A 26,955-nucleotide genomic window follows, 5' to 3' on the forward strand; every position below is an offset into this window, starting at 1 on the left:
CAGTTTTACTTTTGACTTGACTTCCAATTCTGAAATGCAAAGAATGGCAGTTGAGTTATTGAAATTGAATACAAAATTCTATCTAATTAGTAAATCAATTACTTTCAAATAGCTAAACAAATACCTTTGCAATAAATCTATGAGCAGCCTTTGTTTGCACAGTGGGATAGTATCATCGGAGATCACTATAAAATTCTGCTGTGTACTGCACATTATCTACAATACAAAGTGGGTACAAACGTCAGTGTATATTGCGTGTGAAATTTACAGTCCATATGGCGTTTGGAATAATCAGCTCTGAAAAATCAATGGTTTTCCTGGCAGTATCTTGGTCTCATCGATAAACTTTGACAGCCAAGATGAGTGATGTTGCTGCCAAGGTTTGAACATTTATTGGTCACTGTAAACTGTTGATTTAGTGATTAATAGGTGACCGTTTTTAAGTGCCAGTTCAAATAGAGGCATGTTTGTTTGCAGACCCCCCTTTTTTTTAATCCTGTTCAAGATTTGCTGTAGCAGCCCTGAATTATGGACACTTGAGATTACAATCCTTTAGCATTGATGTACAATAAAAGCATAAAACTGCAGATTAGAAAACTGGAATCAAGGTTGTGGACGTGGTAGTCTAAATTCAGCAGTAGAGTTTGTTTTCCACTGGTGGTGAAGATCATTAGCAGATTTTGAATACAGGTCCAACATTCAAAATCTGGTCCCCTCCGGACTGAGACTTTTTGCTGGATTTTGAGAATGGGACCCGAGATCAGACTAGATGTGGGACAGGCAAACTCTACGTGCCTGCTGGATATCCCAAGGCAGCTAAGCAGGAACTATTTTTATTTAAGGAAACTGTGATACTTGGTTTGGAAGAGAGGAGCGGCCTGGTACTGGGAGTCACTGACCAGGAAGGAGGAGAAGTCAGTAATCAGAAATGGGGGGGACTGGCATCTTGGCTTTTTTTTTTTAATGAACTGCTTCACCTTCTGGAGTTGTATTCAGACAATTTCATTATCTGGTAAAGGCTGACATTGGTCCTCTTAAAAAGCTGTTGCTTAAGCTTTGCTTCATCCTTGACACCTACTTTCTGGGTGAAACAGTTGTGTAAAGGATTGCGTAAAGAGAGTAGATACCTGATTGTTAGATGCAGAGAGGTGCACAGGCCCTAGGTGCCTCTTTTTAGGCCTAAACTAACATTGCACATAGGTATCGCCCTCAGAATGGCACACTGTCTGCTGTGTTGGACACCAGCAAACTGGAAGGTCATCGTCAATTCAACTGTTTATTGAAAATCTCCCATTTGGATCCCAGACAGCTAAATTTTGGTTATCAAATCTTTATTCATTTAGTTTACACAGTTTATGTATATCTTATATTTCCTAGACTGAGGAATTTTTAAAACCAGGCTGAACAACCTTGATTTCAGAGCCAATTTTCTTAGAGCAGATAAAGTATTGCAGGTGCTGGAGATCTGAATTAAAAACAAAGTGTTGGAGAAATTCAGCAGGGCTGGCAGCTTCTGTGGAGAGAGAAACCAAATTAATATTTTGAGTCCAGTAAGAATCTTCCTTGGAACTCAAAACTTTGGACAACCCTATTTCTCATGGCAGATGCTGTCAGAACTGCTGAGTTTCTCAGACTTTTTTTTAGATCCTCTACTATTTTCTGTGGTTCAAAACAATTTGTTAATCAACTAATACATTCTAAAAAGTTAAAGATGAAGTGAAGTTTTACATATGGCAAGACTCAATACTTTGTTTAACTTGAATAATTTGGAATTTTTTTATCCCCTGCTGGTTCAACCTTGAACCGACCTCGAAGGCTAGTTTGATTTAATTAGTGCCAGTTGCTCTCCAGTACCTCCAGCAGGTAGGCACTGTTCCTGTACCTGCCTTGATGGAGCTTGCAGACATTTTCCACTGGAAGGGTCCACAGTCACATCTCACTCATTGTTCACGCGGGGATCTTCTTGGAAAGCAATCAGATGCTGGGACCCTGGCTAATATTCCCTTTCTTACCCAGCTCCTAATCTAATTGTATGACGATACAAACCGGGACAGTCTGGTCTCTGTGGCTCTTTGGCTTGAATAGAAGTTCAGTTCGAGAGTTCAACTGATGAGTTTGGAAAGAAAAAGGAGCAAAGACTTGGGTACTGTGTAGAAGGCTTTCTTTCTTAGTTCTATTTTATTAAAAATGCATTTTTAAAAAACCTGGCTTAACTGCTTAATAAATAATTTTAAAACAATTTACTCAAACTTTTGAAGCTTAGAGTATATATACCTTGTTACATCAGACTTTCAACGGTTGTTTAGTTAGGAAGTATACTGAAGCTTACTGGAGGATTCCTGAGTAAAATATGAAAGGCTGTTGTAGGTAACGTTTTGACAGTTAGTCTGCTTCATCCTCCTCCAGGTTGCATCTTCCTGTCGATAAAGGCAGTAAAGGAAAGTATTGTAATAAACGGTAAAATGCATTTCAGACCAATAAATGCCAGGTATGTTAAGATTACCATGTATCCAAGTACGCAAATCCAAAATGCCACTTCACACAAACACCAGAAGATGCATCACTTGGCATGTATAGTTTGCGTTTAGCAATGAATGTCGTCTCAGGTTCAGTCTGTGCTCTCACAAGGCTTCAAATGCGTCTGACCACTACACTTATCTCACAGCTATACCACCCTTTATGTAATGCCTTTCACACAAAATAAGATGTCACAACTTTCCTCTGGCTATGTTTTTAGATTTTTAATGCAAAAGACCTCTTGCAGATTTTCATATTTGCTGATTTATTGGCATCAACATTAAGGGTTAAAATGTACATGGAGGTAGGTCTTACAGAATTGTAATGATTTCTGCTTGCTTCAGTTTATTGAGGCTGTCAATGTGCAAATTATAGTGTGGAATTACTGAATACCTAGTGCTTATAAAATGCAATATCTGACTTGTAATTTTTTCAAAAGATTATTTGTAACCTGTTTGAAGACATTTTAATCAATTTGTACTCTAATATGTCAGTCATATAAAATGTTTAGAAAATATTTTTGAAGTAGTTTTGTAAAATTATTTTATTGATCTGTTTGCTAAGCCATGATGCAAGTTTTGTGTATTGCTACAATAATCTGTTTATTTTTGTAATGATTCGTAAAGATATTAAGAGCATCACAGTGATTATGTTATAAAAGAAATCCTTACTAAGCTTTCGAAAAATGATCGTTGTGGATCCTTGTCTTTGTAAAGGTCGACAGCAAGTTTGCAACTCAAAAGGTCTGTTCACTTTAAAAACTGATATGAAATTCCTTTATCCAAATTAGGTTCCTTTCATAAATAAACTGCCAGACCAAGGGAAGAGCTATTTTTGCACAGTATTTCTGCTCAATGTAGACACGGACCTTTCAGAATTGATAACTTATCAAGATTGGTCAGTTTGCAAGATGTTAAAACGCATGATAATTTTTGGAAACGTTCTTCCATTTTGATTTTCCACTTACTGTCTCCAAAATTTTGTTGATGATTTTGTCCAAGAGCAGAACCCTGAGTTTCAGAAATGCTGTATAGCGATTTGTATGCACAACAAACGTTGCCTTTGAATTCGCAAATCACTTCAGGCAGTAGAAGTTTTTACAGTGCAAAACTAACAGATAAAGCATTATATCAATAATAATTCCAACCAGTTTATAAAGCGTAAATTTTGCTGACTCACCCTTTAAATGAATCTTAAGCATACATTTTGCTCATTCCTATTATGGTCGATAAGGTAAGTCCCCCTTTGAGATTTGGAACCTGTGACTGTTGAATTCCATGTGGCTGTCTGCAATGACTTATTGTTTTATGCAATTCCATCCACATCCATCTCTAATGCAATTCCCTTCAGCTGTCTTTAGTTTTGCTGACTTTTGTGAATCATATTTTTGTGCATGGAAAGATCAGTTTGAACCATTGGCTTGCTTGCTTCTGAAGGGAACAGTTGCATTTGAAGTTGCTGGAATATTTAGTCAGTACGTCAATAATTAGCATGCAGGCTACTGCAGATTTTGAAGTGAATTTTTGTTTATTCAGTTATGGAATGTGGATCATGCTGGCAAGAACAACATTTTGTTTGTATTCAATCATGGGACCTGGACCTCTCTGGGAAGGTCAGCACTTATTAGTCATCATGATTGCCCTTTACAAGGTGGTGGGGGGCTATGCTTTGACCTACTGTAGTTGGTGTAATAGAGATATCCCACAGTGCTAATGGGAAGGTAATTCCAGGATTTTGTTCCAGTGACCTCAAAGAACGTCATTGTAGTTTCAAGTCAGAATGCTGAATGGCTTGGAGGGGACTTTGCAGGTGGTGGTGACCCTGTGCATCTGCTACCCTTCTCCTTTTACATGATGGAGGTTGTGGATTTGGTCATTGCTGTCCAAGAAACCTTGGTGAGTTACTTTAGTGCATTTTGTAAATGGTGTGCACTGCTGCCACTGCTCATGGGTGATCAAAGGAGTGAATGTTGACGGTTGTGGACGCCAGTCAAGCAGATTGTTTTGTCCTGAATGATGTCGAGATTTTTGAGTATTGTTGGAGCAGTGCTTATCCAGGCAAGCAGATAGTGTTCCCTCAGACTGCAGACTTGTGCTTTGCAGATGGTGGACAGGCTTTGTGGACAGAATTTTGGAATCTATCCCACTTGTCATATGGCACTACCATCATGCTAAAATAAGGGTATCCTCAATGTGAAGGTGGGACAACTTCTTTGCAAGGACTGTGCAGTAGTCATTCCTACTGGTACTGTTATGGAAAGATGCATCTGCTAAGGTAGATTGATAAAGACGGGTCATGTTCTCACCACCTGCCAAAGATCCTGTCTAGCAGCTATGTCCATTCGGTCTTGGCCAGTCATGGTGCTACTGAGCCAGTCTTGATGATTGACGTTAAAGTCCCTCATCTGGAGTACGTTTTATGTCCTAGTCACCCTCAGTGCTTCCTTCAAGTGGTGCTCAACAAGTAATAATACGGATTGATCAATTTGGGAGGGTGTTGTTGCTAGGTATTGGGAAGGAAATTTCCTCCTTTTTCATCTAATGTCATGAAATTTCTGGGGTCAGAAATCTATGCTGAGGAATGCCAGGATGGCTACTTTCTAATTGTGCTCCACTGTGCCACTGCCTCTGATTGTGTCTCCCACCAACATGACAGGTGCAAGACTTTTGATGGTTAAAACATTACAATATGATTCTGTGAGAATGACTGACCGTGTTAGACTTGAAGGGTGGCCAGTTCTGGAACACAAGTCTTTATCACTAAAACTGGGTTGTTGTCAGGGTCCATACCCTTGGCTAAATCCAGTGTGTTGAGCCATTTCCTAACAATGAAGAACCAATAGAAGCCAGAGACCTCATGAAGTGGCTCAGGTGGAGCATCCACTTTGTTCTTCTACATGAAATTGGTTGCAAAATTTGAAATAACAAGGTGTAGAGCTGGATGAACACAGCAGGCCAAGCAGCATCAGAGGAACAGGAAAGCTGATGTTTCGGGTCTAGACCCTTCTTCAGAAATGAGGGAGGGGAAGGGGATTCTGAAATAAATAGGGAGAGAGGGGGAGGCGGATAGAAGATGGATAAAGGAGAAGATAGGTGGAGAGGAGACAGACAGGTCAAAGACGTGGGGGTGGAGCCAGTAAAGGTGAGTGTAGGTGGGGAGTTAGGGAGGGGATAGGTCAGTCCAGGGAGAACGGACAGGTCAAGGAGGTGGGATGAGGCTGGTAGGTAGATGGGGTGGGGCTTGAGGTGGGACGAAGGACAGGTTAGGGAGGCTGGGACCAGCTGGGCTGTTTTTGGGATGCGGTCGGGGGAGGGGAGATTTTGAAGCTTGTGAAGTCCACATTGATACCATTGGGCTGCAGGGTTCCCAAGCGAAATATGAGGTGCTGTTCCTGCAACCTTCGGGTGGCATCGTTGTGGCATCGTTGTTGCACTGCAGGAGGCCCAGGATGGATATGTCATCCAAGGAGTGTACCTGATGTGGCCGCCTCTACATCGGGGAAACCAAGCGGAGGCTTGGGGACCGCTTTGTGGAACACCTACTTTCGGTTCAGAACAAACGACTGCACTTCCCAGTCGCCAACCATTTCAACTCCCCCCACCTCCCCCACTCCTTTATTTATTTCAGAATCCCCTTCCTCTCCCCCATTTCTGAAGAAAGGTCTAGACCCAAAACATCAGCTTTCCTGCTCCTCTGATGCTGCTTGGCCTGCTGTGTTCATCCAGCTCTACACCTTGTTATCTCAGATTCTCCAGCATCAGCAGTTCCTACTATCTCTGCAAAATTTGAAACCTTGTCCGTGCAGGGCCTCTCCATCTTTGAGGGTGGGGTGGTTTCTGAAACCTCCTTGACCAATTGTTTAATTGCCCACCATCATTCATGAGTGAGTCTGACAGGATTACAGAGTTTCTACCTGATCTGTTGGATTGTTTTGTTCTGTCCACTGTACAACCTCCACTTTTTTTCTGTGCATGTAGTCCTGTGTAGGACTTTTTGCCTCATTGGTACCTGGTATGCCTGGTGGTGCTCCTGACATGCTCTTTTATAGTCATTAAACCAGGGTTAATATCCAGCTTGAAAATAGCATGTGAGATTCGCCAGGCCATGGGGTTATGGAAGTGGTGGAATACGCTGTTGCTGCTGCTGCTTATGGCAAACATTGGCTCATTAATGTCCAGACTTGAGCTGCTGGATTTGTTCTGAATCCATCACATTATTGCCACCAGACATGATAGACGGTATTCTCAGTGTGAAGACTTTCAGATGCATCTATAGCAGGTAGATTAGTGAGGCCAAGGTTAATTGGGTTTGTGCCACTTGGTATTCTCATCACCTTCCAAGGGCTCAGTGTGGTAACTGTCTCTTTTAGGACTCTGCCTGCTTCGTCAGTTGTGGTGTTACTCAGCCACATGTAGTAATGAACATTAAAGTCTCCACAGAGAGGACATTTTGTACCCTTGCTACTCTGTGCTTCTAATAAATAGTAGGAGTACTGATTCATTAGATGGGGAAGGGCTGTGGGTATGATTGAGCAGGAGATTTCCCAATCTTAATGTGCATCTGATAGATACATTAGCTTCCAAAATTTTTTGCAAGCAGAAAAAGAAAGGCATCTATATTTTGCAACACCTAGATGTGCTTCACAACTGATGTGCAGTTACTGTTGAAATGTACAGGAGTGTGTCACTAATTCCATGCACAGCAAAATTTACAAACAGCAAGGAAACCCCACGTAGTCATTGCTGCTTCGAAATTTTAAACCCCAAAATTTCAGTTCACTGCCCCAGTTTAGGAAGCCCTGATCTGTTTACTCTTCACTATTTCTGAAATCTATTGTAACATAGATAATTGGCACACTATTATTAACAATGCTGATAATTGCTAGTAAGTTACACAGATAACCTGCAGTAAATTTGAAGAGAAGGTTGCTATGATGTACTGATATTTTAGCTGCCATTGATCAGTGACTCCATTGTACTGTTAACAAAAAACTGAAGCTGAAAGTGATGTATGGTTTTCAGTGTCCTAATTTGAGTATATTTCCCAGTATTACGTTTTGATGACTAAAAGGAATACCATGGTTTACTACAGGGTTACAAGTATGGTTTGTCATGCCAGTTTACCTCACAGTTGACAGACCGACTGTTATGTTGCTCCAAATATGGTTGATTTTGTTGTATTTTGTTCAAGTGTGGGTGTTCACTCAAAAATTTTTAATTGGAATTTTCACAATCCCAGATTTACAGATGCAAATGATGAAATTCGCTGCTTTCGTCACAGTGGTACAGTGGATGCTGTTCAAAATTGGCCTTATATTTGGTCTGGATATGTGAACTGTTTTAGTAGTTCCCCATTATTTCCTGTTTGTTTTTTTTTCTCTATAAATTTCAAACCTTCCCAGGGCAGGTGATGTTATGTCCCCAAATGTCTGTTTCCTCCATAGTTTCAGGGCTCAGGTTTCCTCTCTTGAATAACCTTTTAATAAACTTTGTGACCTCTTTGCAGAATTGTTTGCAAGTGACGATATCTCTTGTCTAAAGCTCAGTGCAAGTACTGGAGCAGAGCAGCTATTTTCATCACAATGATATGTTTTTGTTAGACAAGGGACTCTTTATTTAAATGCTATCCAGTGCGTAACATCAGAATGCGTTCTGTGACAGCATTTTGGTTGAATGAGGCCATAACAATGCGTAGCGGATGTTTACGCTTACATTATGTTGCTAGACTGTACAATAATGTTATAAGGTTCCAATCTCACTAATACCTTTCCATGTTGACTCACAAAATAAAAGATTCATGAACAGATTCTTTTTCTCCCTCCACCTCCCAAAAACAAACAAGCAAACACACACCCCTATTAAAGTCTTAGAGATATACAGCATGGAAACAGACCCTTTGGTCCAATCTGTCCATGCTGACCAGATATCCTAAAATAATCTAGTCCCATTTGCCAGCATTTGGCCCATGTCCCTCCAAACTCTTCCTATTTATATATCCATCCAGATGTTTTTTAAATGTTGTAATTATATCAGCCTCCACCACTTCCTCTGGCAGTCATTCCATACACACACTACCCTCTGCGTGAAAAAGTAGCTCCTTAGATCCCTTTTAAATCTTTCCCTTCTCACTTTAAACCTGTGTCCTCTAGTTTTGGACTCCGCTACTCTGGAAATTGATCTTGTCTATTTACCATATCCATGTCCCTCATGATTTCATAAACCCCTATAAGGTCACCCCGCAGCCTCCAATACTCCAGTGAAAATAGCCCCAGCCTGTTCAGCCTCTCCCTGTAGCTCAAACCCTGCAATCCTGGCAACATGCTTGTAAAACCTTTCTGAACCCTTACAAGTTTCGCAACATCCTTCCTAGAACCTGCAGTCCAAGGTCTCTTTGTTCAGCAACACTCTCGAGGACCTTACCATTAAGTGTATAAGTCCAGCCCTGATTTCCTTTCCAAAATGCAGCAACTCACATTTTTGTAAATTAAAGGCCACTCCTAGGCCCATTGGCCCATCTAATAAAGATCCCGTTGTACTGGGAGGTAACCTCCTTCGCTGTCTGCTATACCTCCAATTTTAGTATCATTTGCAAACTTACTAACCATACCCACTATGTTCACATCCAAATCATTTATATAAATAACAAAAAACAGTGGACCCAGCACTGACCCTTGTGGCACAACCTGGTCACAAGCCTCCGGTCTGAAAAGCAACCCTCCACCACCAGCCTCTGTCTTCTACCTTTGAGTCAGTTCTGTATCCACATGGCTAGTTCTCCATGTATTCTGTGTGATCTAACCTTACTAATCAGTCTACCATGAGGAACCTTCCCGAACACCTGACTGAAGTCCATATAGATCACGTCCACCGCTCTGCCCTCATGAATCCCTCTTTGTTACTCTTTCAGAAAACTCAATCAAGTTAGTGAGACATGATTTCCCACGCACAAAGCCATGTTGATTATCCCTAATCAGTCCTTGCATTTCCAAATACAGGTAAATCCTGTCCCTCAGGATTGCCTCCAACAACTTGCCCATCACTGATGTGAGGCTCATTGGTCTATAGTTCCCTGGCTTTTCCTTACCAACTTTCTTAATAGTGGCACAATGTTAGTCAACCTTCAGTCTTCTGCCATCTCACCTGTGGCTATCAATGATACAAATATCTCAGCAAGGGGCCCATCAATCACTTGCCTAGCTTCCCACAGAGTTCTAGAGTACACCTGATCAGGTCCTGAGGATTTATCCACCTTTATACATTTTAAGACGTCCAGCACCACCACCTCTGTAATATGGGTATTTTTCAAGATGTTGCTATTTATTTCCCCACATTCTATATTCTTCTGCTCCAATGCTTTCAGTAGGCATTTGAATGTTATAAAATTTTCTGAAGGTACTTTGTGCTCATTTCAGTTGATTTCTGATGTATTTAACTTTTTTCAATACGTATTAGGAACCAGCAGATCTTTTGAATGAAACGAATGGTGACAGTTGTTGCTTATTAAATTTTTTCTACCCAGGTCTACCAGTTCTCATCTGACAGCTACATGACGTATGACCAGCGATATGGAAGAGGTTTAACAAAGGAAACTTTGAAAGATGGTGAGACGTAATCTTAAATTCTTACAAGTTTATGCGTCATTTTGAGATTCTGTCTTGTAATCTGAGTCTGTAATCAAAATCATATTTAACTATGTTGCTTTTGCCTCCAATCCCCATACAATAACATTCATGACCGAACCAGAAGAATAGGTCACAAAAGTGTATCATATCAAGAGCAATGGACGTGTAACACAAAAAAGACAAAAGTAAAATATTGGCTGCCTGTTTCTGTAATGTCAGACATGAGGGACCTTTGGATTTTTCTATTGGTGTGCGGTAACATGAACTGATAACGCAAACACATCACAATCCACTTTGGAATGTAAGATTTTTCTAACAGACTAACACACAACAGTACAAGATATCAAGAATTCAATTGTCATTGAGTCCCCACAAAAATGCTGTTAATCAGTTCATCAGTTCATCAGTTAAGCCAAGAAATGCCATAGACGTGAAGAAAATGTGAACCTGGGTGTTATGATTAATGCATGGCTCACGGTTTGAATTTGGAAGTGCTTTTACTGTCCACACATCTCTTCGGTGCACTTTCCTCTTCCTCATCAACAGCAGTTCATATTCACACAATGGTAACCCATAGAAAAAATTCAGTTGATTATTTTTCAACTGTAAACCTATTCAGAGTCCAGATGGCATGTTAATCCATGGAGGATTAGGATAGTTGAGCCCAGTCTTACCCTCAAGCAATGTTGGACTCTTTGGAGAGTCACTGCAAATAATTACAAATAGGCAAATTTATTTAACTACCCCTTCCCCCGTTAGAGTAATATTATTGTACATTATACATTATTTCTCCAAGTAGCCCCTCTCACTTATTTTTGTTTGTTCTATTGAATCCTTTTTTTAAAAATGCTACCCTGAAACAAAACCTTTGTATCTTTTACAGTCTTATGCTAGACTGTTACATATATCATGCTTTCCAAAGTGGATGTCAGCTACAAAGTTGGATGAACACAGCAGGTCAGGCAGTATCAGAGGAGCAGGAAAGTCGACATTTTGGGTCGGGACCCTTCTTCAGAACCGGGTTCCCAACGTCTGTTTGTTCTGAGGATCTGCTGTTCATGTTACTGTCTATAGGCCGGGTTTGCAAGCAAAAACCATCGGCTGAACAACTAAGACAAAACTACAATGTGGAAATCTTAAATAAAAATGGAAAATGCTGGAAATACACAGCACTCAAAGCAGCATCTGTGGAGAGAGAAAAATTAGCTTTTCAAGTTCTGAATTTTCATTATTTCTGAAAACCATGCTGAATAATTGCAGCAGTTTCTATTTTTATTCACTAAAGAGATATATAATTTGTAATAAGTCTATTTGCTTCACTATCCTCACTCAATTCATTGTAATGTCAACAAACAAGTTCTGTTATTAGAGTTTCATTAGCTTATCCAGAATAATCATCTTGACTGAAAGATGTAATAAGTCTTAAGAAACAGCTTTCCAAAAATTAAGAATTAAGTATCTGGCAAATAGCCTAATTGTGTAGACTTGAGACACAGTAAACGTATCATTTTTATGAAACAAATTGTGAAAATTTGGCTGCAGATTTCCAGTGATTTGAAAATACAATGTTACTGGAATGCGCGCAATTGAATGTTCTTTTAGTAATCCAATAACAGCTATGCTTGTATCAAGTTGCGGCAGTACAGAATTTTACATACCTGATTTAAACAGAAGTGGGTGAATGAGGTATATGATAACGTTGAAGTGCACAAGTAGAATTGAGCCATGAGAGTGCTGTGGTTCCTGTTGAATTCTTGCAAAGAACTTTTATGCAGAGTCAGAGTTTTTACAGCATGGAAAGAGGCTCTCAGCTTATTATGTCTTTGCTGGTCAACAACTATCCATCTGTTCTAATCCCATTTTCCAGCACTTGGCCAGAGCCTTGTATGCTATGGTATTTTAAGTGTCCCTCTAAATATTTCTTACATGTCTTGAGAGATCCCACTTCTACCACCCCTTTAGGCAATTAGTTCGAGAATTCCATCACCATCTGGGTGAAAATTATTTTCTTCTAATCCCCTGTAAGTCTCTTGCTCCTTACCGTAGAAATGTGACCCTTCTTATTGACCCTTCTACTAAGGGGCAAAGTTTCTCCCTATCTGTCATGTTGGTGTCCTTCAGAACTTTACAGGCTTCAGTAGCTCCCCGCCTCGGCCTCCTCTGCTCTAAAGAAAACTACCCCAGCCTATCTGCTCTCTCTTCATAGCCAGTATCCTGATGAACCTTTTCTGCACCCTCTCTAGAGCAATCACGTCCTTCCTATAGTGTAGCAACCAGAACTGTGCACGCTGCTCCAGCTGTGCCCTAACTAGCATTGTACACAACACCATCATAACCTCTCAGCTGGTTTATTCAGTAATAAAGGCAACTACCCCATAAGCCTTAACTACAATATCTACCTGTCCTACTGTCTTTGTGGATCTCTGGACATGCATAGCAAGATCCCTCTGATTCTCTGTACCTCCTAGGGTCCTGTCTGTCAATGTGTACTCCCTTAGCTTGTTAGCTGTCCCAAAATGCATCACCTCTCATATTTCAGAATTAAGCTACAATTGCCTCTGCTCAGCCTACCCATACCGTCCTGCCGTCTAAGACTTTCCTCCTTGCTATTTACCACACCACCACTTCTTGAGTCATCTGCAAACTTACTGATCATACCTCCTACATTCATGTCCAGATCATTAATTCAAACAACAAACAGCAAGGACCCAACACTGAACTCTGTGGTACGCCACTGGACAGAGGAATCACAGAAATGTCCTTTGACCATCACCCTCTGCTTCCCACCACTAAGTCAATTTTTTATCCGGTTTGCCAAATTGTCCTCGATCCCATGGGCTGTCTGCTTCTTAACCAGTCTGCCACTCAGGACCGAGTCAAAAACCTTACTGAAGTTTGTATAAACTACATCAACTGCAATACTGTCATCTAGACCCCTAGCAGTCCTCAAAAAGTTCAGTGAAATTTGTTAGATGTTGTCTCTTCCTTAGAAAACCATGCTGTTTGTTCTTGTTTATTCCTTGCTTCTCCAAGTGGAGAGTAATTCTGTCCTTCAATTTTTTTCCCGTAAGTTCACTACCACAAATGTTTGTCTCGATGGCTTATAGTTTTCTGGTTTAACCCTTCTTGAATAACAGTAGCACATTAGGTGTCCTCTAATCCTCTGGCATCCCTTCTGTGGCCAGAGAGGATTTGGAAATTACTGTAAGAGATTTTGCAATCTCCTCCCTTGCCTTCTACAGTAGCTTGGAATGCATCATCCGGGCCTGGGGATTTATCTGCTTCCATGCCTGCTAATATGGCTAATACTACCTCACTGTCAGTACTGATTCGTTCAAATATATCACAGTTCCCCTCCTTGATTTCTCTACCTTCATCACCCTTCTGGATACTGAATACAGATGCAAAGTACTCATTTAAAACCTCAGTTATGTTTTCTGGCTTCACACACAGATTATTACTTTACTCCCTAATGGGTCTTATTCTCTCTCTGGTTATTTTCTTATGCCCCTAATATACTCAGAACACCTTGTTGTTACTCAATGATGAGTTTCTTCCAAATAAAAGCTCAACAATAGGCCCAATGTTGTCACAGAATGCTTCATGTATATTTTGATTTAGACTTAATTAGTTGAACTTGTTATGATTTTATATTAAGTTGATCTGATTGTTGTATACATGCTAGTTTGAAAAAGGAATTTTACTGCTGCTTTTAGATGTGGACTAGTAAGAATTCTGCCCATGGGAACAATGCAAAGTTAGTTGCAGAAGTCAGCTCTTGTATTTATAGAAGAGGAAAAATTGCTTAGCCTTAAATTCTTACTGAATTATACAAACTCGAATGTTTACTATGGTGGTTCATTAAGTATAACATCTTTTTGAGATTAATTTCATGTTACACAAAGCCTTGGAAAGGAAATGACCTATTGTACTTGCCTGAATTAACTAGTAGTTACTCATTAGTGTTCATTCTAAAATGTTTCTAGTGAAATCCTCAGACTCTAATGCAAACTGTTGAATATGACACTAACTGGTGTTGTATGTACCTACAAAAGCAAAATACTATGGATGGTGGAAGTCAAAACATAAACTGCTTGAAATACTCAGACCTGGTGGCATCTATGGAAAGGACAAATTAACTACTTTTCAGTTGATAACTTTTAAAAAGAGGAACAGGTCATTTTAATTGCTCCTCCTAAATGCTGGCTTTGTTCCAGCATCAACAGGACACACAAGATGGTACATAAACCCTGGAAGAGAATCCGTTTGAGGAAAAACAAAATGTCAGTATAAGCCCCTTCTTGAATGAATGAATTAGCTTTATTGTCACCTGTATTGTTTTTTAATCATTTTCCCTTCCCCACTGCCAAAATTTGTGCTTCTGTTATGTGATGGGAATAGGCCACTCAATCTTTTGAGTCTGTTGCAACATTATTTGCTGTAGCAACTCTATTTTTGTATTTCCTATACACCCTTGCACATTATTTATACAAAACATTTCAGTGGATTTTTGTAACATGGCACCATCTTAAAACACAGAAAAATAAACCAAACCATAGAATATTAGGGCAGAGAAATAAAGTCCTGCTTATTAAGTGCTCCGTCATGGGTCTGGTGGCCAGGTGTGAGTCCCCTTCACCACCTGCCACCACTCGAATGAAAGTTGCCACTTTCTGATGCAGTCTTGCCTCCATCGATGCCCTCGCCACTGAGTCCTTGATGGACTCGTCAGTGCAGATGCCACCGATACTGTCAGCGGCCCAAACCTGACTCCGCCGCCTTGAGTGCACTTCGGACCCACCTTGCCGTTGTAGCCGCTGTTGATGACCCTGTGTCTCATGCTGAGCCTAAACCCGCGGCCACCTCCTTTAATCTGCACTGGATGCATGTGCTGCTGGCAGCCCAAACTCCCCTCTGCTGCAGCAGCTAGGACTGCCTTGGCAATGCAGAAGCTGCTAAGAACCCAAACCCGTCTCTGCTGTCCCCACGAGTCCACGCTGCTGGGCCCACTTGAGTCCTTATTAGATGCACTCACCTACACCGAGTTCTTCAACAAGAGATAAGTAAAACAAAATGGATGGAACAGACGAGCCCTGGGCTCAGAAGCACTACTTCACTGCCATCTTACCAGAAGATCTTTCTGTCTTTTACACCAAATCACTCATGTCACACTTGTGCTTGCTGACATACACTTGACTCTCAGTCTAACATATCTGTTTTAAGTCCTTACCCTAACAGCACCGTGGGTGAAACTGCTGACACTTACAGATGGGATTCCAGTAGTACAAGAAGGCAGCTCTTCACTAGCTCCTTGAGATAGTTTGGAATGGGCAACAAATGCAAATTTTGTCAACAATGCTCATATCCTGCATCCAAAAAGTCTCAAATCCCAGCACAGTTAAATGCTTGTGCAAGCATACATTCCGCAAATTCCCTCATTTTTCTTGACGTGTCTGTTTTGTTTTGTTTTCCTAGCATTTTCTGTTTGTTTCCAATCAAGTCTGCACCACTGCTGCAGTATCAAATCTGCTCTTATCAAGTTCAAAATTGTCACAAAGTCAAACTTCCCTATTCTTCCAATTTGACACGTGTATGCATCATTTGACATGGTTGACAACTAATTTAAGTTGGTTCTATTCTTGCTTGTCTAATCATAGCCAGGAAAACGACTGAAATGACTTTTTGAAGAAGGGTCCAGACCCGAAACGTCAGCTTTCCTGCTCCTCTGATGCTGCTTGGCCTGCTGTGTTCATCCAGCTCTACACCTTGTTATCTGAAATGACTTCTCTTCCTGGTTGAACCTCACCACCACCACCACCACTAGCAACCAGCGCTCCCCACTCCTTCGGCCCTGCCCAGTAGCACATGGCAAATGGATTTTGGTCCCTGAACAATATCTTTAAAATCTTTTTATACGCTGCGTGTGCTGTGTGTGATTTCCATGCGTTGAATGCTTAGAACTGTGAAGATAGGGAACATTTTTCCAACCAAAAGTCTTTCATGAGATTTTTTAAAATTCTGCACTTGTTTATCATCATGCAAAGTGCTCTTTCAGTTGCATTGCCATGAGTTCAACATTCAACTGGGGCCTCCCAGTGGTCACAAGCTGTGAAACCCGGCTTCTGTTGTCTTTATCTTGGAGGCAGACCTGGAGACCCAGATGTTGATGGGTCAATCAGGCAGATCCTATTAAAGAAGCCAGCTTTTATTATGTGAATACTGGGAGCTGCCGTGTGGATACCTCTCCTGAAACCCAAGCTAAGACAACAGCAATATGAAAGAAGTGAGAGTCCAATTTTGAGAGACTTGTATCATGTCCCATCCCAAAACAACACTTTCTTCCAGTGCAAACTAGCTCATCTTCACGACCTGAGCTTGAACTGTCCAAACTTTCCTGAATCTTTCCACTGGGCTCAGCCATTGGCCTCTCCAACCAAGGCTTCTAACTTGTGTTGCATTTTCAGTATTTGCCTGTTTTGCATCTTGATGAACACAGAAGCTTCCAAAGTGGTGAAAAGACAGTGCATATCCATTCTTGTTTTGTCAGCGTGATGCTAATCACAACCCTGCGGATGCTTACCGAGGACCTCTTGGGAGTTCCTGTGCAGGAGAATTTTTTTCACTTTAACATCTGATTTAGATATCCTCTTCCCATTTTGTTTTTTTTGTCAATATCAACACACCATTGGAAGTCTGTTCTGAAGAATCTGGGGACTCAAATCTTTGTTTGAAGACTTGGAAGGATTTTAAAAAAGCTCTAATCTATAATGCTAATATAAGGTGTTAGTTAAATTGAGGCTTTCCTTTCTTGTGGTGATGTTCATGCAAGTTTGCAGCAATATTCCTGTTTTACAGGGGCGCCTTTAGTTATGTTGTCCATCAGATGGTGCTGTGGCCTAGCTTTGTAAATAAGCAAACTGAAAGATTTTTCACAAACTTCAAAGCTTAATATTTAATATGTTGCCTGTCACCTACAGTAGTTCTGAACAATGTGAAAAATAAATCTGTTGACATATGAGAATATATTTTGTTTAAAACCAGTAGTGTCTATCAATTGGAAGCCAAATGGTTCTAAGTTTATATCCTTCACCATTTGTGCTTTTTTTTAATCTGATTTCTCAAACTGAACGTTCATGCCCACATCAAATTAAGAAAAATGTGATTTAATATTGACATATTTCAAGTATATTAAAAGAGAATCTGGTACTGCACAGGGAGGAAAGGGATAAGCTTCAGTAACTAATTTTGGGCTGTCTGTAGCCTACAGTTTGAGACTTGACAACATATTAGCATAATTGTAGTTTATGTTCAACTAGATTGCCAGTCTCTTCCTTCCCCAGTGTGAAGCAGGTATTGATTTTACACTAAGATGATGAGACTTCCTTCTTGTTACCTAGTTGGTTTTATGACTGCATCTGATGTTCTTTTAAATTTGATGTCTTGTTTGTTTGCTGTCTGAGTTAATGGGTACTATAAGCCTGAGAGCAGGGTGAAAAAAATGGAGCTGAAAAACAAATGGAGCAGTGACTCATTTGTCTTTTTCTTATGTGTAATGTTTTTGTGAGGATAGTTTACAAAATCCAGCAGGTTTCTGCATCAGAAAGAGTGGAGTAAGGTATTGGAGACGAGAGAGAGCTGTAAGGGTGGGTTGGGATGGGGTGGTGGTGGTGTGGTGGGGGTGCGGGAAATTGGAGAGTATATGAGACCAGAGACAGCTGTAATGGAACAAGAATTGAGAGAGACAGTGAGATCAGTGACAGCTATAAAGGAGTGGGGACTGGGAGAGACTGTGAGACCAGAGTGTGTGATAAAGGAGATGGTACTGAGAAGGCAAGTGAGATCAAAGAAAGCTATAAAGGAGGCGATTCTAGGGGGGGCAGAGACCAGAGTGAGTAAAGAGGGGGCAAGGAGCGGAGGGAGAGTGGAGGTCTGGGAGAGACGTTGAGCCCAAAGAAAGTGATAAAGGAGGGGAACTGGGAGAGACAGTGAGATGGTTTGACAACCTGTATTCTGAAGAAAACTGTGACTTCACAGGGAAGAAGGTAAATGATTGATTAATGAGTACATTTTCTCCTCTCTCCATGATGCATTGTTTTTGTCTCAAATCAAGTGTTAGGGTCAGGACAGCAATGAATTAATTAATAAGAATAGAAGCACATACCTGGTCCAGAGATATTAATCAAAAGAACCAGGGTGTCGGCTTAGCTTAGTTGGCAGATGGCAGGTTTGTGATGTAGAATAATGCTAATAAGGTTGGTTCAGTTCCTGCCAACTGAGGTTTTTCATTCTCAACTTCTCCCCTTGTCTGTGGTGTGATGACCCTTGAGTTAAACTATCACCAGTTGTGTCTGTCTCAAAAGAGAGAGCAGTCCTATGGTTTGGTAAAACAATGGTAATTTTACCTTGACCTTTATTAATGAGCCAACTGTTCATGGTTATATGGTTACCATTAGACTAACCCTTAATTCCTGATTTCATTAATTGGATTCAAATTCCACTATCTGCCATGGTGGAATTCCAGCCCATGTCCACTGAGCCTTTGGATTACTAGCGCAGTGACAAGAATGGACTATGATAAAGGACATCATAAAGAGGATGCAGAATATTCTGCAAGGGCAAGGAAATCAGCCAGAAATACTCGTACATATTAGTATCAACGATAGAGACAGCAAGTGGACACTGAGGTCGTAAAGTCAGATTTTCAGGAACTAGGGAGCAAGATTTAAAAGGTAAGACTTTGAAGGTACATTTGTCATCTCTGGATTAGTCCCAATATCAAATGCCAGCTAGAAATAGGCTGATAGGGAAGATCAGTGAATGACAAGAGACAGTGCAGGAAGAAGGATGACATTGAGACCAGTTCTGGGCAGGAAGCCCCTATTCAAAAGGCATAGGTTTCGCTTTAACAGGAGTAGGGCTGATATCCTCACAGGGAGGCTCACTAGTGTGTTTGGGGAGAGTTTAAACTAAATTAGCAAGGGATGGGCACCAGTAGGTCTTTTTTTTATTCATTCACAGATTGAGGGCATCGCTGGCTAGGCAGCAGTTATTGGCCATCCCTAATTGCCCAGAGGGCGGTTTAGAGTCAACCATATTGCTGTGGGTCTGAAGTCACATGTCATCCAGACCAGGTAAGGATGGCAGTTTCCCTCCCTAAAGGATATTAGTGAACTAGATGGATTTTCCCGACAAATCGACAAGGGATTCATAGTTATCATTAGATTCTTAATTCCAGATATTTATTGAATTCAAATTCCACCATCTGCCTTGGTGGGATTTGAACCCAGGTCCCCAGAATGTTGTCTGGGTTTCTGGATCCAGTGTTAATATCGCGAGGCCATCGCCTCTCATGTACAAGTAGTTTAAAATAAAGAGTAATCTTTTCTCCCCAGTCTATCCAGCAGAGACATTTAGAGGGAACATTTTTATCAGTAATAGCAGACGTAGTTATAGAATGAAAGATGGTTAATGATCAACTAGTTTACCTAGCCCAAATGGAACCTATCATTTGATTAATTCCTAATAATTTTGCAAGCAAATGCTGAAACAGACAGAATGGTTCTAGTTGATCAAACAACGGAAAGGTCGTCAATGCTGTTTACTATAAGCTGTGTGCTTTTAGCTGATCTAACTTCACCTGTACTCCCATGGACATTTGGAGTTTCTTAGTTATGTATATGATCCATCTGTGTGTATGAGATAGACAAATTGGATGTATGCATTCCATAAATTCTACAGGTGCCGAATTTTTATTTGTTTTTTAAACACGAAGATGGGTTTCTCTTTGTTTGCCTTTGTTTTGGCCTGTTCATTCCACAAAATGTTTGTGAAACTTCCAGTCGCCCTGTACATCACTCAATCCTGATGCCCAATTTTGTAGCATTTATTGTTTTCAATCTTGTTGCATTCTCTAAAATTGAAAAAAGGAAAACATTATGTATCCCTATACTAAATTGGGAAACTGCTTGTATGGTAACCAGTGTTGAAAATGAGTTACCTGGTAGCACTGATTCGTAATTATCTGCAAACTGTACAATGCATTAATATTGAAACGTTTAGACCGGTAACCATACTTTCCTTTATGACATTTACAATTATGAGACTGTTCAATGAGCAATACTTCTGTCCTTAAGGTGTTAACTGCCTGAACATATTTGCTCTGTATTGCTAAATGGATGTTGAAGCTTGACTAATTTAGCAGTAGCAGATCAAGTGCAACCTATTATAGGGCAGTAGACATAAAATAAAGACTAATATTTTTCATGACTGCTTAAAAGAGCATAATGACTCTTGCAGTTCAGATATCCCTGCAACTACTCTCATTGTTGGTTACTGCAGGTGTCAGCTTCCATTAACATTGGTGGATATCATGCTGTGGGCTGAAGATTCTCACCTCTTGAGTTTCCCAAATTTAATTACCCCATCATTGATGAATATTCCTTCAGCTGCCAAGGCCTAAAATTCTAGAATTCCTGTCTGAAATCTTTCTATTTCTCCATCCCTCATTTCTCCTTTCAGATACTCCTTAAATCATAGCATTATGAACAAATTTATGATTTGGTATGATTTTGTATGACTATGTATGATTTTGTGTCAAAATGCTGAGCGTAAAATTTACAAGCAATACGTTATTCAGCCTATCAAGTTTGCTCCATCGTTAAGTAAGATCATAACTGATCTGATAATACTCAACTGCACTTTCCTGCCTTCTCCCCATAACTTTTAATTTCCTTACTGATTAAAAATGTCTATCCCAGCCTCTACAGCCTTCTGCGCTAAAGAATTCCATATATTTACTATCCCTGGAGAATAAAATCTCTTCCTGATTTCTGTCCTAAATGGGCCACCCCTTGCTCTAAAATTATGTCCTCTAGTTCCTAGGCCTTGGCAGCTGAAGGAATAATCATCAATGATGGGGTAATTAAATTTGGGAAACTCAAGAGGTGAGAATCTTCAGCCCACAGCATGATATCCACCAATGTTAATGGAAGCTGACACCTGCAGTAACCAACAATGAGAGTAGTTGCAGGGATATCTGAACTGCAAGAGTCATTATGCTCTTTTAGGCAGTCATGAAAAATATTAGTCTTTCTTTTATGTCTACTGCTCTATAATAGGTTGTACTTGATCTGCTACTGCTAAATTAGTCAAGCTTCAACATCCATTTAGCAATACAAAGCAAATATGTTCAGGCAGTTAACACCTTAAGGACAGAAGTATTGCTCATTGAACAGTCTCATAATTGTAAATGTCATAAAGGAAAGTATGGTTACCGGTCTGAATGCTTCAATATTAATGCATTGTACAGTTCCCCACATTCTACTCTCAAGCTCCCTAATTATCCTTTATGATTTAATAAGAGAGTCTCTCTTTCTTCTAAACTGTAATGAGTACAGCCAACCTACTGAATCTCCCCAAGACAGTAACTCCATACCCGGGATCAACGAAATGAATCTGCTGTTGACTGTCTCCTATGTCAGTATATCTTGCCTTTAGTGAGGGGATCAAAATTGTTCACAACTATTTTAGGTGTGGTCAAACTAATGCCTTGTATAGTTTTAGCAAGACTTCCTTATTTTTATTCTCCATTCCCTTTGAAATAACAGCCAACATTCCATTTGCCTTTCCCATTACCCACTGAATTGCCTCCCACAGTGAAGCAATGGCCTAGTGGTTTATCGCTGGCAGATGGTGGAATTTGAATTCAACTGTAAAAATCTGGAATTAAGAGTTTAATGACAACCATGAATCTATTGTCAATTGTCAATTGTCAGGAAAAACCCATCTGGTTCACTAATGCCCTTTAGGGAAGGAAACTGCCTTCCTTACCTGTTCTGGCCTGCCATTGACACCAGACCCACAGTAATGTGGTTGATTCTTTCCCGGCCACAGGACAATTAGGGATGGGCGATAAATGTTTGCCTCGTCAAAGACATGCTCATCCTATGAATAAATACAAAAAAAGAGTTTGGATGCTAGCTTGTTGTGATTCATACACAAGGACCCCTTAGTGCCTCTGTTGTTTGATGTAGCTTCTCTACAGCATCTAGAGATGTTATATTAAGTTAAAGATGCTGTGTTAGTAATTTTGTTATATTGCTGAAGCATTCACCAAATGTAATTAGTTATCCACGATAACCTGATCCTGCCAACAAAGTGAAGTTATCAGACTCTTCGGCCAGGGCTGTAAGTACTTTAGTTTAAATAAAAATAATTGGACACAGGAACAAGTTAAATTGCAGCTAACCTTTTCCTGATCTATTCAACTACTTAGAAATATTTCAAATAATTTAAATAATTGATATCTAAGAATACTTTCTCTTCCTTCCATCTCCCTGTGCCCCCCAACTTGCAAAGAAATTCAAACAAAGCAGGATGTTGGCTGTATGTACTGGGGTGTCCCTTCTCATCTCAGTACCTTGTTTATGTGGCTTCCGAGTGAATTACAGGTACCAAGGTCTCATGCAGATGGATTTGAACCATGTAGCTGGCGGACTCATTACCTCCGTTTGATGAAGTACCAGTTCCTTAGCAAACTGAACTTTATCTTTGCAATCATGTCTTCCAAACAGGCTGAGAAAACCGATACGGTTCCAAGGCAGGATAGTGTGTGGTTTGGAGGGGAACTAGCAGGACGCAGTGTTCCCATGCATCAGGTGCCCTTGTCCTTCCAGCTGGTAGCAGTCATAGGTTTGGAAGGTGCTGCCATGCAATATGTGAGCATTAATTGCATTTCCTCAACTACAGGAATGTGCTGCAAATACATGCTCTGACGTTTAATTCTATTTGCTTTTCCCTTTACATTGATTAATGACATTCAATTAGTAAGTCTTAATCACATACACTTCCTGGTGGCTGCAGAGCTGCAGTTCTAAGTGTATTTCAGAATTATCAGTGAGAATACACATCTCTTCCCAATGAGATTTCAATGAGTAACTTGCCTTTCCAAATTCCGGGGTTAGCTTCCTAGTCAGTATGATGCCCTTTCGAATAAAGAGCTTCCTTATTTCTGTTAATGGTCCGTTATAGTACTTCAGTACTCAAAGTAATGAAAGGCAGCACCTGTGTTTTTTAAACAATGTGGAAGTTGCTTTATTATCTGCCCATCCTATCGTGGCCACATAACTTCTCCTGAGCCTGCTTAGTCACAGCCTCCCCAGAAAAAATGAATGTCACCAATTTTGTCATATTCCATTCATGGCTACTAATCCTCCTATTTTATGACCATTGAATTTTAGTACCCGCCATCAAATTTCTCTCCTGTTGTTTTGTCGTTCGTTTTCTTTGCCCAGGCTGTCTTGCCCGTTGCCATTGTCTTACTTGACACCAAAGAAGATGGTTGTAGTGGTTGACGGTGAGTCATCTCCGCTCCAGGTCGCCCCTGCAGAAGCTCCTTCAAGTAGTATCCTAGTGTCCCAACCATGTCCAATCATTTCATTAATGATGTTCCCTCCATCAGAAGATCAGCAAAGGGGATATTTACTGATGTTTGCACAATGGCCAGCACCATTCACGATTCCACATATATCTGAAGCAGTTAATGTCTAAATAAAGGCAAGTCGCCTTTCAGGTTTGGGCTAGCGAGTGGCAAGTAACATTCACATCTTACACGTGCGAGGCAATGACTATCTCCAACATGAGAGAATCTGGCTATCACTCCTTGACATTCAATACCATTGCTATCGCTGAATTCCCCCACCCTGGGGGTTAATATTCACCAGAAACTGAACTAGATTAGTCATATAACTACTGTACGTCAAGAACATGTCAGAGGCTAGGAATCCTACAAGTGTTCACTTGCTTGTCTACTATCTAGAACACACAAGTCAAAAGTGTGATGGAATACTCCTCATTTGCCTGGTGTTCAGCTCCACCAATACTCAAGAAGTTTGATACCATCCAAGACAAAACAGATCATTTGATTGGAAACACTTCGACAAGCATTCGCTGCCTCCACCACTAGCAGCAATGTGTACTATCTACATGATGCGGTGCAGAAATTCCCTGAGCCTCCTCAGACAGTACCTTCCAAATCTATGACCTTCACCATTTAGAAGGACAAGGACAAATAGAGCAAATATAGAGAATACCACTGCCTGCAAGTTCCCCTCCAAGCTATTCACCATCCTGACTTAGAAATATTTTGCCATTCCTTCAGTCTCACTCCGTCAAAATCCTGGAACTCTATCTGTAACAGCATTGTGGATATATCTACACCAGATGGTTTGCAGCAGTTCAAGAAGGTACCAGGGGTTGGCAATAAATGCTGGCCCAACCTATGACAGCGGCATACCATGAATGAATTTAAAAGTAAAATGGTTGTATTGTCTGGTGTTGTGAATCCTTGTGTCACTTGATGCCAGTTGTTCAGTCCCCATCCATGTACATTACCTCAATATCCATTCTTTTTCGTATTTTGGACACCTACCTTGTATGTGCAGTTTTTCTATTGAGAGACACATGGAGATTATATCAGCTAATTGATCTCCACTTTTTTTTTAATTAGTCGAGTCTGCAAAAAGTGGGTTAGTTCGTAGAAATAAAGCAAATCAAAAAGAAATAAATTGAGATCATTTGCCATAATTTGGATGGAGAATTATACTACAGGTTTTTTTCTCTGATCTACTGATCATGGTAACTATGATTTAAGATAGTAGTTGAAAACATTTATAAATAGCAAAATTAGCAGAAAGTAACACTGTCCACCTGTACACCGTCTGAGTTACTGGACCAATGCAGTTCTGGTTGACATCCAATTTGTTGCCCTCCATAAACATGAAGGCATCCAAAACTCTGGCTGTGTTTTAATTCACCCCAAATCCTGTTCTAAGCTTTCTCAGCACTGTGACCTGCGCTGGCACTCAGTCTTGCAGTGTCTTGACTTTAGAATTCTCGTCTTTGATTTTGAATCCCTCCATGACCACGTCTGTTGCTATTTCTGTCATCTCCCACAGCGCTCCCCGCCGCATGCACAAACACTCCAAGATATTTGTGCCAATCTAATTCTGGTGCCTTGTGCATCCTGATTTTAAATGCTCCATTCGTAGCTGCACCTTCGGTTGCCTAGGCACTAATTTTGGAATTCCATCCAAAACCTCTCTGTTTCACTTCCCAATGTCCTTAAAGTTCAACTGTTTTACCAAGCTTTTTGGTCATGTGCCTCAATAGCTGTGAATTGCTGAAATTTTATGTAACAATGCTCCTGCAAAGTGACTTGGCACATTTTATTACATTGTAAATGTAAGGACTTCTTAATTAACATCCATTGACAGCACACTCATGCAAATGAATTACACTACATTTGGTCTATCATATTTGTACTGGCTTTTGCAGAAGCTATCCAATTATTTAATTCCTACGCTCTTTCCCATAACAATTTTTTTTCCTTCTCAAGTATTTATCTAGCTATCTTTTGGAGTTACTTTTGAATCTGTTTTCTGATGGTGTATTCCAGGTCATCTATGGAAAACAAAAAACATCTATTTGATGTCTTTGGTTCATTTGCTAATGATCTTAAATCTTTGTCCTCTGGTTACTTACTGTCGGTGGAAACAGTTTCATCCTATCTATTCTGATCAAATCCCCTCATAATTTTGTACACATCTGTTAAGTCTCCCTTTGATCTTCTCTAAGATGGAAATAGGTTTGGAAATAGATGTCAAATTAATTAAGGATCATTCCATGCCCTGCAGCAATATTTGAGTTATGGCTTCTGGCATGGACTCAGGAGGACTCCGTGTTGTACAGAATTGCTGGGAGAGTCAGGATCCCAGGCTTTCAGTAGGGCATGCAGTTTTATAATGAAACATATTAATACTCAGTCTCCTGGTGCTTTTGTACAATGCTACTGTCAAAATGTTCTCGTTATTTTAAGGTGCACTCACCGGGAGAAACAGATGGGCTTTAGGCAATGCACAGGACCAATATCCTGCTCTGCATTCAAGTAAGGTCTTCTGGACTTGAACAAATTAGAGTAAGGTCACCTAGTACAATGCACAAAACTGCCCCACATCTGTTGTCATGGGTAACCTGCAGGATACAACTTTAGGTTTTGTTTTTAGTTTTCTAAACACAATGTAGAAACGTTGAAGGTGTGTAGATGGATGTTGGGTATTTAGTACTACTACTTCGTCATTAGAGAAAAAATCAGAGGATCTATGCTTGTATGTCTTGGCGATTTTCAATTGCTGTCGAGTTTGAGATCTGCCTTCAACCACAGTTAACATTATTGTGCCATGCTGAACACCTATTGTAACTGACTAAGGCACAGTGGCCTCCAGTTCTAATTCCTATTGCAGTACTTATGATAAGATTTCCCTTTCAGCTTCTGCAGTGCCTTCTAGGGATAGAACATAGCAAAGAACTTCTGCTGTCGTTACTTGGTCTGGCTTACCTGTGACTCCAGACCCATAGTAATGTGGTTGATTATTGAATACTATCTGAAATCGATTAACAAACTGCTCAGTTGTATCAAACTGCTACTGGCAGGACAGCTGCACCAGGGGTGGTGGCACAGTGGTATACAGTTGGAACGATGTTTACCTAGGAGTCCTCAACATTGACTCTGGACCCCATGGAGTCTCAATGCATCAGATCAAACATGGGCAAGGAAATCGTTTCCTGATTATCACCTCTTGCCCCCTGATTGGTTGATGAATCAGTACTCTTCCATGTTGAACACCACTTGAGGAAGCACTGAGAGTGACAAGAGCACAGAATATGCTTTGGATAGGAGACTGCAATGCACCAATACTGGCTGAGCTAGTCTAATCTTAAAGGCCTTAAGTGCTGGACTGGATCTGCAGCAGAGATAAACT

The 26,955-nt window shown here is 40.5% G+C and overlaps 1 protein-coding gene across 2 annotated transcripts in view; it reads left to right on the plus strand.

The window, feature by feature from the left end:
* Window positions 1–26,955, plus strand: part of ipmkb (inositol polyphosphate multikinase b) — a 77,804-nt gene that overhangs the window by 40,374 nt on the left and 10,475 nt on the right. For both annotated transcript variants that reach the window (XM_048608750.1, XM_048608751.1), the window contains one exon: window positions 10,036–10,117. In XM_048608750.1, coding sequence (XP_048464707.1) covers window positions 10,036–10,117 — 82 coding nt within the window. The remainder of the gene's footprint in view (window positions 1–10,035; window positions 10,118–26,955) is intronic.

This window comes from Rhincodon typus, chromosome 20, assembly GCF_021869965.1.
Source record: "Rhincodon typus isolate 14 chromosome 20, sRhiTyp1.1, whole genome shotgun sequence".
Taxonomy (NCBI): Eukaryota; Metazoa; Chordata; class Chondrichthyes; order Orectolobiformes; family Rhincodontidae; genus Rhincodon; species Rhincodon typus.